The sequence below is a fragment of the Phanerochaete carnosa genome (assembly GCF_000300595.1).
Source record: "Phanerochaete carnosa HHB-10118-sp unplaced genomic scaffold PHACAscaffold_10, whole genome shotgun sequence".
Lineage (NCBI taxonomy): Eukaryota > Fungi > Basidiomycota > Agaricomycetes > Polyporales > Phanerochaetaceae > Phanerochaete > Phanerochaete carnosa.
This window is the reverse complement of record NW_006767637.1, coordinates 1395170-1412659: the sequence shown is the minus strand read 5'-3', so window position 1 is coordinate 1412659 and position 17490 is coordinate 1395170. Positions and strand designations below refer to the sequence as shown.

At 55.0% G+C, this 17490-nt stretch overlaps 6 protein-coding genes across 6 annotated transcripts; 3 read left to right on the top strand and 3 right to left on the bottom strand.

Moving 5' to 3' along the window:
* Positions 1–34: 34 nt before the first annotated feature.
* Positions 35–4040, bottom strand: PHACADRAFT_200074 (uncharacterized protein; the record flags this gene model as incomplete). Its single annotated transcript, XM_007400343.1, has 7 exons — positions 35–1225; positions 1282–1593; positions 1647–2172; positions 2224–2485; positions 2540–2800; positions 2856–3679; positions 3748–4040. 7 exons carry the CDS (start codon positions 4038–4040, stop codon positions 35–37), a joined length of 3669 nt encoding a protein of 1222 aa, XP_007400405.1.
* Positions 4041–5469: 1429 nt separating this feature from the next.
* PHACADRAFT_263297 (uncharacterized protein) lies at positions 5470–8319 on the top strand. The gene is given in 7 exon segments (XM_007400342.1): positions 5470–5693; positions 5742–5922; positions 5976–6053; positions 6105–6350; positions 6509–7247; positions 7267–7966; positions 8018–8319. 6 exon segments carry the CDS (start codon positions 5592–5594, stop codon positions 7358–7360), a joined length of 1440 nt encoding a protein of 479 aa, XP_007400404.1. The 5' UTR covers positions 5470–5591; the 3' UTR covers positions 7361–7966; positions 8018–8319.
* A 1088-nt stretch (positions 8320–9407) lies between these two features.
* Positions 9408–11120, bottom strand: PHACADRAFT_263295 (uncharacterized protein). Its single transcript, XM_007400341.1, has 7 exons — positions 10994–11120; positions 10903–10941; positions 10687–10749; positions 10380–10474; positions 10203–10279; positions 9673–10151; positions 9408–9616 (listed from the first exon to the last, which is right to left on the bottom strand). Exons 3-7 carry the CDS (start codon positions 10717–10719, stop codon positions 9503–9505), a joined length of 798 nt encoding a protein of 265 aa, XP_007400403.1. The 5' UTR covers positions 10720–10749; positions 10903–10941; positions 10994–11120; the 3' UTR covers positions 9408–9502.
* A 428-nt stretch (positions 11121–11548) lies between these two features.
* On the bottom strand, positions 11549–13163 carry PHACADRAFT_177916 (uncharacterized protein). The gene is made up of 6 exons (XM_007400340.1): positions 12870–13163; positions 12177–12810; positions 12087–12124; positions 11738–12027; positions 11612–11686; positions 11549–11556 (listed from the first exon to the last, which is right to left on the bottom strand). The coding sequence occupies exons 2-4, from the start codon at positions 12782–12784 to the stop codon at positions 11981–11983; spliced, it is 693 nt and encodes a 230-aa protein (XP_007400402.1). The 5' UTR covers positions 12785–12810; positions 12870–13163; the 3' UTR covers positions 11549–11556; positions 11612–11686; positions 11738–11980.
* A 770-nt stretch (positions 13164–13933) lies between these two features.
* On the top strand, positions 13934–14644 carry PHACADRAFT_263293 (uncharacterized protein). Its single transcript, XM_007400339.1, has 4 exons — positions 13934–14105; positions 14158–14341; positions 14401–14505; positions 14564–14644. The coding sequence occupies exons 1-3, from the start codon at positions 14033–14035 to the stop codon at positions 14483–14485; spliced, it is 342 nt and encodes a 113-aa protein (XP_007400401.1). The 5' UTR covers positions 13934–14032; the 3' UTR covers positions 14486–14505; positions 14564–14644.
* Positions 14645–16197: 1553 nt separating this feature from the next.
* PHACADRAFT_263292 (uncharacterized protein) lies at positions 16198–17332 on the top strand. Its single transcript, XM_007400338.1, has one exon. It carries the CDS (start codon positions 16239–16241, stop codon positions 16986–16988), a length of 750 nt encoding a protein of 249 aa, XP_007400400.1. The 5' UTR covers positions 16198–16238; the 3' UTR covers positions 16989–17332.
* Positions 17333–17490: the final 158 nt, after the last annotated feature.

Genomic DNA, 17490 nt, shown 5'->3' with positions numbered 1-17490 from the left:
GATAGTGAGTTCGAAACCGTCGCAACGGAAAGGTTCATGAATGTACAGGTTGAGGTTGCGGCGAGGGCCCATGCGACGCCGTCGAACTAGAGGCGTAGTTGGACTGAGAGCTAGACTTTGGCCCAGTATAGGGCTGCTGCCATCGAAGGGAAGGGGTAGTCGACATTATAGGATTTGGTGGCTGATACACCGGTACAGCAGGCGGGACGGACTGTATGATGTTCGGCGTCGACGTTCTGCTATACGTTGGGGAGACCTGAGTGCATGTCGGCGCTGACCGACTAGAGCCAGAAGTTTGCGCCAGCCGTCCACCTGTTGATGTAGCGGATGAAGTATCTCGGGGCAACGGCGTACCGCGCAGATGTGACGAAGGGAGTTGGTTCAAGGTAGGAGCATCCCCACATCCTGAGTACCCCTGATAAGTCATTGTCGTATACGCTGGTCGCTCTCCTGCACCGTGAGACGGCTGGAAATCGCTCGCGGAAGGCTGAGAAGTCGGTACGGACGGAATATCCTGGGGTCCAGGAGTAGCTACCGTCGAACTTGACTGCGATGGTGTCGAGTATGTGGACTCCGACGAGGCGCAATGGCTAGACGTAGCACATACGGGACCCATCGAATACCGGTGTCCAGACTGGTTGTACTGGTAATTCGTCCACGAGCTATACTGTGAGGGTGGAGGGGGTCCTGACCGGTAGCTTGAGGGCGCATAGGGCGCGTAATATGAGCCCTGGTACGCTTGATATGGCTGCACGTGCTGGGGAGGTAGCGGTGCGCCGTAAGGGGTCGCATGGCCATAAGCCTGAGTGTATGTTGTCGCAGAAGGGCGCACAGAGAAGGAAGGCGTTGACCCTAATGCTAGGGGGTGGGAGCTAGCGGTGGCCTGCGATGTAGAAGGCGTAGCTGGAATACCTACAAAATATTGGGCGGACGCAATGGGCGAGAATATGAGTGGCTCACGTTCAGGTTCAGGAGCGGCTTCGGTGGGCTTTTGGCCAACAACCAACTCAGTGTTGCCGAAGACGACGCTTCCCCACTTGAACTCGCGCTTCAGACCACGATCCCAAAGCACCTCGACGGAGCTAGACTCCTCGACGACACGGCACAGCGTTACCTCAAAGACGCCTGCGCTCACCCTGAGCTTGATGCGCGCGCCCGGCGGTAGAGTCATCAGCTCGTTACGAATCCTATCTTGCTTGGCGGCTTTCTTAGCCTCGGCAATAGCCTGTCAAACTGGGAGTTAACCACTGGTTCGTGCGCCCGACCACGACGGTGGCGTACCGGGTTGTGCTGGGGACACAGTAGCTCCACCTCAACCTTCCTGATGAGCTTCAAGACGTGAGGTGTGTAGACTCCGCACTGATCCACATCCATTTGCACAGTGCCTGGGTCGTTGAATTGTGCCGGGGGAACGACCTGGGAATCGAGAAGAACAACCTCCTTCTCGATGGCTCGGACGACACGGTAGATGATACTCTGACCCGCACCGTCCCGGGCGCAAGAAACGTGAAACGCCTTGGGGCATTTGCCCTTGGTACACTGGATTGGAGCTCCATGTGCCTTATTGCGCGGCTTAGTGCACGCATTACATTTCTGTCCAGCCAGATGAGTCTCTTAGTAGTTATTCCTGAAGAATCATCGCTCACCAAGTTCCACCGATCCCTCACAATGCCATCGACCCCGAGCACGACGCGTTCTCTGCGCTTCATGCCGCTGGGCAACGGATCTTCGACTTCAATTTCGTCTACCCAAGTCTCAGGGACAACGCTCGCGCACTCTTCATGTGCGTACCAAACGCCACCCGCACCGGATGCCTCGCCGCTTTCACCTTGTTTACGACCGAGGGGCGGATTTTGCACGCGTAGAAGGCCCACCCGGTCGGTAGAAACGCAGAGACAACACGGGAAGACATCCGGCTCTTTCGGCTGCGGGCCAAGCTTGAGCGTAACCTTCGGAGCAACTGGCTTTGCAGGCACCGCCTGCGGGAGAGGAGGTTGGTCGTTGTCCTTGGCTACCTGCGTGCGAGGCTTCTTAGACTTCGGCGAGTTTTGCGCGTCCTCAGCTTTCCGCTTGCGCGGCGACTTCGCTTTCGCCACTCTCACTTCTTCTTGCTGTGCTTCGAGTCGCTCAGCCTCGCGGTCCCGAAGCAGTTGGTCAACGTCAATACGGACACTACAATCAGACATCAGCCTCCGTCAGCACAAAAGGCCGTGACGGACATACCTGAAATCAACGCATTGGCAGACCTCGGCGTTCCGCCCAAGCTCGAGCCAGCTCTCGAGCGCGAAGTTGACACTTTCCGCGCAGTTGAAGCCAAGATTGAAGCCTGCATGGTATCCTCTCGGATAGGTAATAACAAATTCTCCCGCGTGTTGGACTAGCCAGTTCGGACGACAGGAGTGCTTTGACAGAATGTTCGGAGATGCTAGGTACGACTTGTGTCGGAGAAATTGGGGACAATGGGAAGTGTCCTTCGGAAAGTACCCTGAACGACAACATGGTCAGTCAGACGCCTCAGGAAGTTCCTAGGCGAGCGCACCTTTCATTGACGTCTCTAACTGCGCCGCCCGAGCTTGTGGGACAGCATACCAAAACTTCGGAGCGCCGAAGTGAATGTAATTGATACTGAAGAGGTCCATATCCTCTACGTGCCACGCGAATGTTGCTCGCCACATGCCAAAGTAGAGGTATGGTGTGTTGACACCGGGCAAGCCCTTGTTGGAGGAAGGAAGCAGCCTCGACAGAGCTGAAGGCAAGTGAGCGACGTTCCAAGACGTCGTCTCGTCCGTGAACAAAGATCCTTGATTTGCATGAAGCTGAGTGACAGAATCTCGAGCCAGCAAAGGAGTAAATACCTTGCATATCTGCACCGTACCAAGCAGGTCGACTGAGACCGCAGTTGCGCCAGTACCTTCTTTCCAGCTCTCTGCAAAATTCGGGAGTGTAGTCGAAGGAAGTGGTATTCGGTGGCAGCCAGTCTGAATGAGGGTCGAAGCTCTCGAGGAATACTTCGTCTTTAGCGACGCGCTCAGCCATCGCCGCTTCGCGTCCCTCCTTCGTCTGAGGGTTACGTCTTCCTCTGGTCCTCGGCTTCTCCTCTACCTCTTCTTCTTCCTCTTCCTTGGCTACCGCACTGGCGACGTCCCCGGATGGCGGCTGGGGAGCTGTCGAGTGGTGAGATCCAGAGGACGATACCGCCGACTCTCGTGTTGGAAGATCCTTCTCGTGTGTGCCATCTGGTTCAGCGTCGTCAGAGGCTGAGACAGGGGTCGCGCTCTCGGAGGAGCGGGGGGGAGTGAGCTGTTTCGCGAAAGTCTCATCTTGTACGGCAGGGCGGATACTGACATCAACGTGGTCCTCGTCTTCCTCCTTCACCATCACACTTGGCGTCATCTCTGGCTCGGCAGTCTCCGGATCTCTTGTCTTTCTTCCTCCTCTCCTAGACTTCGCCTTCGCCGTCCCGTTCGTTGCGCGTGCATGCAGACCGATGTCATCAACGCCTGGAGCACGCAGCTCCTCTCTGGAGCAGAGCTCAGCCCACTCTCGGACGCTCATGATCTTGCGTTTCTCAATGTTCTGCTGACGAAAAAGCCCTGCGCGTCCCATCATCTGCTGCTCGATAGGATTCTTGAGCTTTACATTTGCCAGCTGTGGGTTGAGAGCCGGAAGTGCGTCTCTCCTAGTACGCCGCAAACCCAAGGCTCGGTCAATACTGTACAGCCCTAGGCTTCGGAGGGCCACACTCACCACTCCTTAGGCGGGATGACCTTTACGATTCCACTTCGCATACCCCAACACTCGACCTTGTTCATGTACCCCTCAAAATCGAGGAACTCTTCTATTGTTGGTGTAAAGACTGGTATGCCCCGCTGCGCCAAGGGGTCGTCTGCCGGATCCAGCCATGCGCGGCCGTCCGAGCTCGGTGATAGTGGTGGATGCGCATTCTCATTGCCATAGAAGTGATTAGGCTGAATTGGTGGTTCCGGAGTGGGTGAACGAGAAGGAGTCAGCGATGGCGTGCTGCTCCCTGTGCTAGCCATGGTGGCGGGATGAGATTTGTATCTGGGTTGACCGGAGCGGCTGTTGCAAAGTCTGACAACCGCCGTGAAGAACTCGGGGGACTTTCAGTACAAACTCAAGCCACCCAAGTCCGTGTCGCTGAGTGTTCCGATGAGTAGCGCGCCGTGTGGGACGAAAGCGAGTGGCCGTCAAGAACACTTGAGGGTGTCCTTCGTCGCAGGCACAAGTTACGCGTGACCCAAAAGGGAAACGCCTGCCCTAAACCCTCAGTTCTGGTTACTGCCTGGACAGACCTCGAGAACGTCTCGAACATTTGAAACAACGTTTTCGATATTTTCCGAAAAATAGCACAGTCAAATAAATTATCCAGTTCAGTAGCGAGCGTGGCCAGCTGGAAGTCTTTGGTGCTAACGAAGACGCAACGCGCTCGCTGCATAGTGCACCGCGCTTCGCATTTCTGCTTGAGTGTAGAGTCGGTACGGGGCCTTCGTTTATGTTTATCTCGTGACTGACATTTGGTAGGGCAATGCTCGAAATAAGCTGGTGTTACCCCTACCTTAATAGTTCGGGTTCGCTCTAGCTATTACGGACTTGTCCTAGATTGGCCGGATACTTTGCAAAACGCATCAGCACAGATCGTACGTCAGCTTCACACAGGTTGGTCGCCGTATGTGTCTTGCAAAAACGTTTCTCAAGAATGTTACCCAGTAAATATCTAATGTACAGTGGCAATGTGGAGTATTCGCGTTCACTAGTCTTTCGCTCCGTGCGCCGCGCACCGTAATCGAGTCAAGTGCCTTGCTTCACTTCACCTATATACAGACTGCTTTTAAGCCTACTGCTGCATCGAAGGATCGTCGCGCTGATCCCGCGACTCATAGCTCCCTTCGGTCTCATTCTCTCCGTATCGGTGGCGAGCAGAACGAGTCCAAAATTGTGCAAAGACATCCGCCAGCTGTCACCTCACTTCCGATTCCGTCAGCCGAGCCGCCAAAGTGAAGTAACTAACGCTCGAGGATGGCAACATCATAGCCTCGCTTTGATCGCAGGCGTTCCCGGTGCCGCCTGTTCCTGAGCACTCTCCCGCCGCACAGGCTTCAATCCTTGCTTACTGCTTTCTGCTTGAGGTTTTTAGGCTAGGTCGCCGTCATTCCGTAGAAGCCTTTCTCGAAGTCGACGGTCATTAGCGTCAGAACATATCATATCACGGCGGCAGCTGAGCGGGCAGACTCTTGCGTAGACCCCGGACGTTGATGGGTATACATGGACGCATATCAATACCGCTGGTACTCAGACGCCGCATCGCTCGCGGCTAGCTGACATTGCACAGGTTCGCTTGGCCTAGCCAATAAAGCCGTGCCTTGAGGTCCATATGCCCATCGGCCCACAGACCACGTCGCCACTCCCCTCCCACCATCTTCTCTCTCTCCTACCTATCCCGAGACTACAGCTTGCGCCTGTAGCTCTCGAGCCGCAGCCGTTCTCTCTCGTATTTCTTTCTTCTCTTCTGTCGCTCGCCTTGTCGGGGTTGTGACGGCGGTTACCCGAGTTGCTAGCACCGACGACGAATCATGTGCGCATACGGAGTAACGTTACTTTTACTTCTTTCGATATGGATACCGCACGTCGTCGCACAAGTTGCTCAATCCTTTCAGTGGAAGTTTGGCAACAATGTGAGCCCGTTTACCATGCCTACTTTGCACTCGCTGAGTATATGCTAGTATATCGAAGACAGCTTTCAGGAGTGTCAGAGTCTTCCTCTTGTCATTGAATCCATCACGAACGATCCCTCCGCTCTCGGGGTTCCGCCATATTATTTCATAGCCTTCGAACTCGGAGGTGTCCCGACGACCACGCCTATTGGTAGTAGTAACCCATTATGGCAAGTAACACACAAAGCAGGTGAGCACCTCAGTCGTTATACCTTGCCAGCCGTTTCCTAACTTCGGACTGAGGTTCGTCGCTCATGCTCACTATGGTGGACTCCAACAACAACACTGGCGGCAACGCACCGATGTTATACAACGTAACAGGTGCGTGCACTTGACCTTCCTTTACTGTATGACTCACTGACAGATGTGCAGCTGGGAGTAATAGTTCTTGCTTGTACACGCCTCCAGACTTGTCCACACTGCCTTCGGTAAACCCTAATGTAACCGACACTCTAACGACTTGCGAGCCGTGGGGTCTGACGATCAAAGGCGGGAAGAAGCCTTACACTGTAGTATTATCGGCCACAAACTCGCCTGTGATCACCAATGTCACCATGGGCCCGGAAGACGACGTGTTCACCTTCCCCGACCGAGCCGACCCTAATGTTCAGTTGATGTGTAAGTAATCTGCGGTGCGCTCCCCCTGCAGCTTCTCCGCTATACACCAGCTACATTCAACTTGCTGACTTCTGCTTCGCACCAGGTTCCGTTCTTGATGCGTGAGTTGACGTGTTGCGTGCTATATTATTTCGAACCTTATGTCATGCGCAGAACAGGGCAATGGGGGGTGTCATCCAACACAGTGCACACGACAGGGTCGAGCAACACGACTTGCGTCGGCCTCGTCTCTTCGTCTAAGACGACTGCCCAAATACAACAACAGGAAGCGCAAGCACAGGCACAGGCCGCTGAAGCCTCTCGTCAACGCACGCTGCACCTGGCACTTGGCCTCGCTTTGGGTCTCGGAGTTCCGACCGTCCTTGGTATTGCGCTCTTCTCCTACTTCTGCTATCGTCGTCGTAAAAATCCCCGCGAACAAAGAGGCATCTGGGACGATCAAGATACCGAACCGAGACCCTGGCATTCCGATGATCACACCGAGATGCGCGAAGTTGACGCGGCAAGCCAGTATGTTTCCACACCGCGGTCGAACAAGTCCGGCTATGCGGCGCCTGATAGCCCTTCTGCGACGCCGTTCATGCAAGTTACTCCTATCCCACCAGTATACTTCGATCGCGAGCTGGAACAGGCTGGCGTGGCTGTTGCGCCAGGATCTGCCTCTCGTTCTTCGCAGAGCCAGTCGGAACCTTCGACCTCCGCACCAGAGTCTGCGCAGGCGCGCAAATACCGTGAGGCATTACAAGACCGTCAGCACGCTCCGGGTTCTTCGTCCCGAGAGCCTCAGCTTGTCTCTCCGCGTCCCGTACGAATGAGCACCCTACCTCCACCGTTACTCGGAGCTGAACTGGACCCGGAGGCTCAACCAGATATCATCATCCAACACCGAGATGGCGGGTCGGGCATTGTTCAAGAGCTGCCGCCACCGTACGCAGATCGCAGTGCAACCCGGGCGCCGACCGATACCCGCGATATATGATAGGGCTACTGCATTCCCATCTCAGCTATGACCACGGTTATCCTACTTTTGCTCCACCCGCCGACACCCTTCGATGTACTACCTAGGCTTCATTTGGACTACAACTTTCTTACCCTACGTGTACCACCTACTACCTCCTCACTTCTACGACGCTTACGCCTTTCTCGTGTCCTCGGGGCGTAGACCTTCGCGGCAAGCCGTCGCGGTGCAATCCCTTCCCTCCCTTTGCATCGCTTGCCCCTTCCGCCGGCCCAGTACATCTCATTGTGCCGGTAACCAGTGCTGCGCATTCCCTGCACTCCGGCATAAAAAGTTCACCCACATTGTTCATCTGGCCACGTCTCTCCATTTTTGGGCAAGCTGTCGTCTTATCCGGCAGTATTGGTGCGGATGGCTGTACTCTTTGCACGATGCAGCCGCATCAAGACGTATTTCATCCCATCTGCGTTGGCCGAACGGACACACTATGACAACCAACTTTTCGCGGCTGTAATTAAACTTGCTTCAATGGCATTTTCTTTGCAAACCTTTCTGGAACGACGACCGATCGTCGCGGCGCTATGGCCCAAATTTCCCACCGGAGTCCACACTCGCGCTGAAGGTATGGAAAGGGCAGGAATAGCCAGCATCTACGCTGGTGAGTACACGCTGATAGGCAAGTCTAATCATGCGCTCAGCATCGTCCTAGCCGGATCCTTTCAAGTGCTTGCGCGATAGGACGTGTACTTCTGGACACCTCCGCAAGCAATTCACCCTGATGGGCTAGTAATGTCGCATACAGCGACTATATAGCCGACTGTTCCGCGGGCATGGCACGTCCAGTACAATCCCGGCTCAAATATCGCGCAATAGCATGGCCGCAGGCGTATAAAAGGGCAACATGCAATAGAGTCCATCCTCAGCCTCGTTTAGCGCGATACTGTTCTCACCGACCGCAACCCCGTCCACCCTCTAGTACTCACTACTTTCACCGCCACATCCCTTAGCCACCATACCCCTTAATCAAGATTTTCTTCCTCAAAAATCTTGTCGTCTTCTCTGCCCTCGCCTTCGGCGTAATATCCGTTGTTACTGCGCCCCTCGGAGTCGAGAACGAATATCCTCGCCCGCTGCAGCAGCGGCAACGCCGCTGACATCGTCATTGTTCTGACCGGAGAACCCCAGGCGGCTGTCTCCGCAACCTGTCAATCGCCTGCCCCATATACTGACTGCGCCCCCGCAGAGTATATCACCGCGAGCAACTACACTGTGGAAGTGCTCCAGTCGATCATGGCCGAGATTACTGTACTCGCACGATTAATCCGGCTGTCAGGTGTCAGACCGATTTTCTGCTGACCTCGCCAATGAAATTCTCTCGATCTATCGCGATTTGGAGAGTTTTCGGAAAACTAATTTGGGCGCCTAGTGGCCGGATTGGTCGTGCGAGTACATTACGAGCACATCGCGTCCTCGATCGTCGACGTGCAGGGCCTCATCGACTAGTCAGTAGAGTTCATTATGAGCACCGCTGACGGTGCCGCATAGATCGCTACCAGTCAGCGACGTCATCAGCGTCATTACCGACCTCAACATCTCTCTGCTCATCTCCGTCGTTGGCATTCCCCTCTGAGCGCCCCGTTTTCTCGGACTGTCACGCTCTTGCTGCAAGGCTGTGCATCCAAGATGATGATATAGTGGGACATGGTGGTTAGAGCACGGTACCGTGAATGGACATTCTGGTCGCGGCAACAAATCTCCACTAAATTTAACGAGTTATTGTGGCGCTGTTACGAGATTCTGTGTATTGTATAACAATGTTATCGGTCTTTAATTATGAGTTTTCCCCTCTACGTCGACTGTTGAACTATCAGTGTTCATCGGGACAAGCGAGGCCACGTCACGAGTGACTATCCAGCATTGTGCACTGCGCAGTATGACTCGCGATCAAGACTTGTCAGCTCAAGCTTCAGCCGATTGCGCTACTGCGCAAGCACCCTACACAACGTACACATGAGGGTTTGCCATCATCAGGCTCAGCGAAATGTGCTGGGGCACATCCTTGGCCTGTGCTCAAGGTCGGTGTCAGTCCGCCAGTGTCGCACAGTGCAGGACATTACATTTACACTTGGCATCAGAACAGTAGTCAAACAGCATACACAGCATCAATACACTTCGCATCGCTCGCCGTTCATACCTACTGTGTCTGCGCACCGTACCCACGGATACCCTCTGCAAAGGACCAGTGCGTATCGAGCACAATCGGCTCTGAGATGTCGACGCCCGTCTCGGTGACTTTCGCAATTTGGAACTGCGTTGATGCGTGCTCAGCTCCCACAGTTTGAAGTCGCTAGGTGAGAGACGCACCTTGTTTAAGCTCCGCGCGTCCCTGTAAAAGAGCACGCGCATGCTCTCGGTGAGAACCCTCTTCGCCTCTTCCTCAGCAAGAGTGTCCTCGCGGGTCTCAACAGCCTGGCGGAGGAGCGGCAGCGCGATGTGCGCGCCGTAGCCGGTTGCGAGCGTGCTCGCCTGGTACGTCGTGCCGAGGAGGTCGACGTACCCGAGGAAGCTCTTCCCGTCGCGCACGCCGCCGACGAGGAGCGCGTTCCAGAGCGGGTTCATCTTCGATCGGCGCGCATACATCACTCGCGCGAGGTACTCGTGCACCTCCTGCGGCGCAAACTCGTTCCCGTCCCCCGCCGTGAACTCGTCCGTCACGAGCTCGTCGAGCATGCCCTGCAGGTACTGGAAGTCGCTCATGTCGCCTGACGCGCCGAGCACGGTCGTCCGGCCCACTGCGTGCAAGCGCTGCACGGACTTGAAGCGAGCGAGCGAGCCGTATGATGCTGCCGAGTCTCGTCAGTAACCGGGCTGCAGATGGTCAATAATGAGCATACCAAGGGTATCTGCGGCCATCATAATCCCATCCTTGTACTTAATCGCAAGTACGCTTGTTCCAGTCACAATAGGCTGTCTTTGGTCCACAAGGTAATCCACATTGCAATAAAGCAAGCACAGCAGGGGTGGGTACTTGTTAGCACCAGGTTGTCCACAAAAGAAAGACAAGCACTAACTGCGTCCGCTGCACGCCCTCCGCGAAAGTATCCTTCCCATGCTGTGCACGCTGGTGCAGCGGATAGGTGTTGAAGTTGTCCACCGCGTCGTTGCGCTATACGCCACAGCGTTGCCGTATCATATGCCAGCAATCGAGTCATCGTTTGTTCGTTCGTTCGAGATTATTCAAGACGTCGCACGCCCGGCCGCGAAGACACCGACAATCACCAATAGTTGAATCCCCCAGCACCACAAGAGACAAAGAGCAACAGAAGCACGACACCCGTCAGCACGCGCTCCCCCACAAGACAGGGCAAGCAGACTCACCGGACGGCCCCAGCTCGTCGGAAAGTGGTCCATGTCTTCAAGATCCTCGTTTGCACAAAAATCCTGTCAGCACCTATCAGCACTGCACTGCACGCCTGTATAAGCCACCCTCAGGCCCAGCAATCCAGGCGGACGGCAGGCATACGCACCTAGTTCCCAGAAAGCCTGTCAGACACATCCAGTCCTCCTTCAACTGCACACTCAATGCAAACGTACCTCGAGTAAAGCTAACCTTAATGCTTCGTCTTGGTAAATCTGACGAGCCCCCAGGTCAGCCCTGCATGTATGCACCTTAGTCCTCTCTCACCTTACGTCGGGCCGTCGGAGAGCCAAGTCTGCCTGTCTCCGCAAGAGTCTAGATACGCTGGGAAGAGAAGAGTCTCGTAGAAACTTCAAATGTTGCAGTATGTTGGCACAGCGGTAGTGGTGGTGACAAAAAGCCCAGTCGCGTTCGAAGTCTGAAGAGGTGACGCGCAAGCGTGCGTGCGCGTCCGCCAGTCGAATCAGGCGCCTATAATGATCAGGCGCCCAGGCGCGCTCGGGGCGGCATTACGTAATACCGCTCATGCCTGGATGGGGCGGGTGTTCATTTCCAAGTGGGCGTCACTCGCTTGTGGGATCCCTCTCACGATCGTCCCGCTGCACAGGTACCGTGTGCTGTAGTCATCGAGGACGGAAAGGCGGTATAAGTAGTACACTACTGTGACAACAGACAACAATGAGGACATCGGGATCTGCCAGTACATGAAGTACTGGGAAAGACGCCCATTTCTCCTCCGGAGAGTGCGCTTGTGAAAGAAAATAATGCGAAAGTTTACAGTAGTGCCCTGAGGGCAGCTGAGCGAAATTGGACCAGAAGGCACGCTGCGGCTTGACAATGCGACGGTTAGCCCCTGCCGTTACTGCCTCCGAGTCAGCTGCTCACCTTCGATTACGAAAAAAGCCCCGCCCGCCGGTCTGTCCAACAACGCACAGAGATATTAAACCGAAAAAAGTATAGCTACCAACTAATCAACTCTTTGCCAGACGTAAGGAACAGTTAAGCACGTACCACGAAGATGTACAACATCGCCAAACAGCGAGAAGCGAGAAAGGACAGGATGCTCGGCACGCCGTCGAGCCGAAGTCTTGCAAATACATCGTCGCTCCCCAAACACCGCAACCCGAGGAGGCAAATCACGTCACAAACGGAGAAGAAAAGCTGAGACAATATCAAACCGGGGTGTACGAGGGCAGTTACTCGCGTCAGCTGCCCTTCTTGTCTTTGCAGGCTGCCATGTCGTGTCGCGGCAGCTCAAAGAGAGAGCATGATGGGGATGCAGCCAATGTTGATGAGACCGCCTGCACGCCCCAGCCATCAGCAACAGATTAAAGGAAGACTTTAGATACATGTCACTTACCCTCACTGCTGTCATTGCAGCACACAGGCGAAGAAGTGCTATTCCAGTATGTCAACTCATACTCGTATTATATACAGCACGTACACATACCAGGTAGAACCACCAACGCCGATGATGTTGAGCGGCGAGCAGGTGACACCGACAGGCACATTAATGCCATCTGCTTCGGCACCAAGGAGGCCATACTTCTCAAGGACGCCCTGACTGAAGCTGTTGTGCATCGTCGCGTTCTGGGCGGGCGAAAGACTCGATGCGCTCTGCACGCTGTTGCAGCACTGGACCGAGCCCCCATTACAGCTACCAGCGCCGGCAGCACCGGTAGGGGTTGCGGTGACCGTGAGCGTCGTGGTAATGGTCGGATAGCCGGCTGTGGTGGGCGCGGCGCCGCTGCTCGTAGCAACGACAGTCGAAGCAGCCTTGGGTGGCGTTGAGGAGGTGGTGTGCGAGGAACTCCAGGATGACTTGTGATGCCAGTGGGTGTGGTGGCTGTCACTCCAGCTGAAGGTAGAGGATGACGTAGGCTCTCCCCAGGTGGACGAAGTGTGCTCGCCCCAGGTAGCCGTCGAGGTGACTGCGACAGTCTTGGTGCTCGTGGGCTCGTGCGAGTGACTGGGGTCGTTGCACGGCGCGGGTACACCGAGGACACCAACCGTAGCGATAAGGGCGGCGAGAGTCGCGAGCTTGGTATTGAAGATCATCTCAAGTATTGTCTTGCGGGTACGAGCTGCAATTGATAGACCATCATGATTAGTCCAGAGGGCGATATACTCGGTAGCGACCAACCTTGGAGGGACTGCGTGATGAGCTAAGGAGGGACTTGAACGAGGGTGCGAGTAAGACGTAGGCAGGAGTTGAGGCGAGATGGGCGGGCTGGGATACGGAACCTGGACAGCCCGGGGGGACTCTTGTACGGCCCAAGGACATGGCGTTGCAGAGAAGAAGTGGAGACACTGACAACAAATGGGCTACGCTCTCCGCCGCTGTTTGCGTTGGGGCCGATGTCCTCGGGGAATCGGCGATCGCTGAAGGGTAGTGAGCGAGCGAAGACAGGTGGGCCGATGGGCGGACTGAAAGCGAGCAGGGAAGAGTATAAGGCGTCTAATATTTTGCAGACGCGTCGGGGACGCGTCGCGTCAGACTCTGATCACTCATTGCCAAACTCCCGACGAACTATCCTCCCTGCCAGCGGCACTCACCTTCGTTATTTCGTATATACAGCCAACGTACCGCCAGTTTGGCTCCCTGGTAACCGTGAGGACGGACTTCGTTGGCTGCAAGGTGCGGCAAGTCGTCATTCGTGAGCTGCCAGCAGCCGTGACGTCGGGTTAGTATGGCTTCCTGACAAAGGTAGAGCTTGTATTCTGTCGATACACCCCCCGGCGTTGTCCCTCGGGAGCAGATAGATCTTCCCCGGAAGACAGCTCAACTTCGCCACTTTTTGCTCGAACATTCAAGCGCTGACCATTCGCCCTTCGGACCCCCCGCAGGACATTACGGTTCTCTCGCAGAGGACGCTCCAGAACGTCATGCAAAAGAGGACTCGCACTTCGTAAAAGGCTACTGTTGGAATGTCCGCATCCTCGACAACATAGAGACTCCGCCTCTTCGATCGCCCACAGGACATCCGCGTGCTGAGTATACGCCACTTCTATCTGCGCACTCTGCTCGACGTTTCTGCCTCGGCCTTTTGGGCCCCCGACGGCGATCGCTCGCCAGCTGCCGTCGAAGACGACGCATCCAAATCCACTCTACCACGCGGGCAGCTCCACCGCTCAATCCTCTAAATCTCATCGAAGCCGCAAGGCGGTCTTCTCGAGCGTATAAAGGGCCTCGCCAACGACGCAGAACGTCCATCGGATCCTCTCCGTAGCCCCTCCTTCAGCTCTTTCCAGGTAACCTCTGCCTCTCTCCACCCTCGCGATCCTCTCCATCGTCCTCCAGCCAAAATGCAGCTCTTCCGCACCCTTGTCCCTCTCGCCCTAGTCGCCGGTGCGCTCGCGTCCCCGCACCTTGTTAAGCGTGCGTCCCACTGTCTCGTTTGCACGCTGTGCCGAATGCTGACGGTTTGCAGGCACCCAGGGTTCCTGCAATGCGGGCCCTGCCCAGTGCTGCCAGTCTGTGCAGCCTGCGTCCTCGTCTGACGCGTCCAGTGCGCTCAAGACGCTGCTCGACATCCCCATCCAGGACCTCAATGTGCCCATTGGCCTCAACTGCTTGCCCATCAACGTCGTCGGCGTCGGCAACGGCGCGGATTGGTAAGTGTCCCTTATCTGTGCAGCTGTGCGGAGAGGTGTGCTGAATTAACGATGCGCAGCGCGTCGACTCCCGTGTGCTGTAATTCGAGCTACAAGGGCGGGCTGGTGAACGTCGGCTGTACCCCCGCCATCGTGCAAGGCTGAGCTCGCGTTCTGTGATACCCGTGAGTCGTCCTCTTGTTCTCGCCTACCTCAGCTAAACTCCCGTCTCGGTTTGCACAGCATGTAGTATTCCCGCATGATCGCGCCCAGACGGTGGAGGGTGCCGGGACTGGAGGTCAGCTATGGAGGACGGTCATCCGATTGTCGAATATTCGAATCTGTCTGTCGTCATGTTGTCCACAGCACTATAGTACTATACCTTACGCATGTTTGTTCATGGTTAATCGGAAATCCGAAAAAACGAGTTTTGTTCGGAACGCGAAGTCAAAGTGATTCAGGTCTCGGGCGAAGCATCGGACCGGGCCGGGACAGACGCCACAAAGTTGTCGGGCGCGGATGTCTTGCGCTTTCAAATTCCAACCACGACGGCCTCCACCCAGTCTTCATGTATCCTCTTTCGCAACATTGCTTCAGAAGCTGAAAGCGCTGAAAGTGTGTGTGGGCAGCGCTCTCAGACTATGTCGAGCAACTTGGATCTGGCGCATACTTATCGCAATCTGCTCATGCATTCGCATGTATGTGCCATGATCTTAAGTATACCGTTGCTGTCATTCCCACCCCACTGACTGCCATCTCCACGAAGTGTAAGTTTATTTATCATAATTTGGAACATAAACTCTGGGGTAGCTTTATCATGGGGTGGCCATCTATCGCGAGCGCGGGATTTGATTGCAGGGAAGTGGAGTCGGAGGCTTTATGGTCCAGAAGGTTAAGCTTCTTTCATTGCGCTGCGCCCATCGTATCTTTATACACTGCTTCCGATCCCTCCGACGACATAGCCTACCACACATCTGCACCCGCTCCTCCAGTTTCCTATCACGAAGCCGTGGAGAGCAGAAAAACCTGGGTGTGTCGTACGACAGCTATGTTTGCGTTGTCATGTTATCGTTCATTCAATCGCACAGGTGCAACTATGTGGAGGCATAACCTAGGTGCCGTTCGATTCCGACGTGAAGATGCCGGCTTCGGATCTCAACAGAATGCGTTTGCACGTCTGAAAGTCGGAACCTTTGTTTGGAGTAAGTGGCTCATTCATGTTGTATCGCCGAGGGATATGGGCTCAACGGAAATCGGGATGCAGGGTGGCAGACCACATGTCCCCTCAGGAGACAACACTTCAGCGCACTCGGCAAGTGACCTCATCGACGATGTGCTCATTGGTCAGTGGCTCACAAACCTACTGTAGAGCGGTCTGATGTATAATCGGCCTTGCCATGTACTCAAGCTTATATAGCCCCAGTTTGTTGAGGCTGAAACCCAGCGTCATACCATGAACCCCTCTACAACTCCAGGACAAAACCCACGCACGTCTGTTAAGCCCACCACAGACAAGCAAGCCGCGGTTCTCTTTTGTCTCATGTCCTTTGCTTCCTTCATCCTGATATATCTCACACCCCCTTCGACCCAAGACCTCTTCCCCGCCTTCCAATACGTCTGGGAGACTGGGATTTACCCTGACGGCCTGTCGATTCGCAGGGCATACACCGGGTTGAAGGCACTGGACGAGATCCTCACAGGTCTTGCGGGATTTTTCAGTGCAGCCGTAGATGGACGGGACGAGGCAACTCGCATGTTCTGTCTCTGGTTCCTGCCACAGCTGTGCACTGTCCTCGTCTTCCTGTATTGGGAAGCCGCCAGGACGAGCGCAAGACTTGTTTCCATGTGCGTACATTGCACCATGTTTGTAATATTTCGCAGCACTGACGTTCTGACCATCAGGCCGACCGTCTTCGGAATGCTAGCGCAGCTCATTACCGCAGGTGTGGTGCTGCCTCTCTACTTCGCTCTTCACATCTGTGAAGTGCCTCCGGTCCCGGGAACGCGGAAGATGTACAGCGCGACTCGTGTCCGGATGCTTTTCCCTGCTATCGCGCTTGGCTTCCTACTTCCATCCGCCTTTCTCTTCCTCTTTTCTGCTGGAGACGCGGCCTCCTTGGACCGAAAGCAGATCATTGCCGCTGCGTGGCAGCCTTTCCCAGTCTACGTCGCCGCTGTGTATCGCCTCCTTTGCGGATCCACCTCCTACATGCCCACCGAAGCATCCGAAGATACCTCCACACAGCTTCGGACGTTCCCTCACCTCAGAAATGTCTACATGTCATCCGGACTGCTCTCGATGTTGGCGCATTGGGCGATCCTCGTCCCATCTTTGCTTACCACCGACGCAGCGTACTCCTTCGTGCATGTCTTCGTCCCCTACCCTCTTCACTCATATCTCGGCGTTACGCCATCTACTCTCCCATCTTATCGCCTTTCCATTAGGCTACTATTCCAGAACGACTGGTTGACCACGATGGTTGCCGCATTCATATTCTTTGGATACATTCGCCTCGACACACAGAAATTAGGAAATTGGATGCTGCATGTGGCCAAGTGGACAGTTCTCGGAGGGCCCGGAGCAGCGATGGCGTGGGCTGCTGTGGACCGGGAGGAGCATATAAACAGTGTGCGACTTAACAGGCAGTTCTCGGTACGCTATTTATGACACCCTCCGCCTGTGGCGTAATTTACTAAGTAACTCATACAGGATATCTCCTTTCAGACGGACGCTAAACCTGCTGATCTCTCAGAAAAAAATGATTGCACACTAACTAGTCCTCTGTGCGCACCGGATAGTACGGTTCGAAATTGATTTTGTCGACAATCTTCGCTGCGCCGGACTCTCGAATATATTCGTTGCTTTGGATCTTCAAACTACGCTATGCAGGTTTTCTCCGTTTATGATTTGCGCCCATCATTTCTCAGTGCTTGGGTAGTATCATGCCAACTATGTCTGCCTATCCTGGAAGATAGTGCCACAATTGCAGTGAAGTCTGGAATAATATTGCTGGGGCAGCTTCATTACGAGTCACGACGTAGTAGATAGCCCACTGATGACTCATACCCGTGATACTCATGCGACGGTGAAACTGCTCAGAAAGGTACACTCGTGGCCGATGCATAGATTTCCTTCTGTCGACGGCTATGGCTTTCCGGAGGTCGCATAC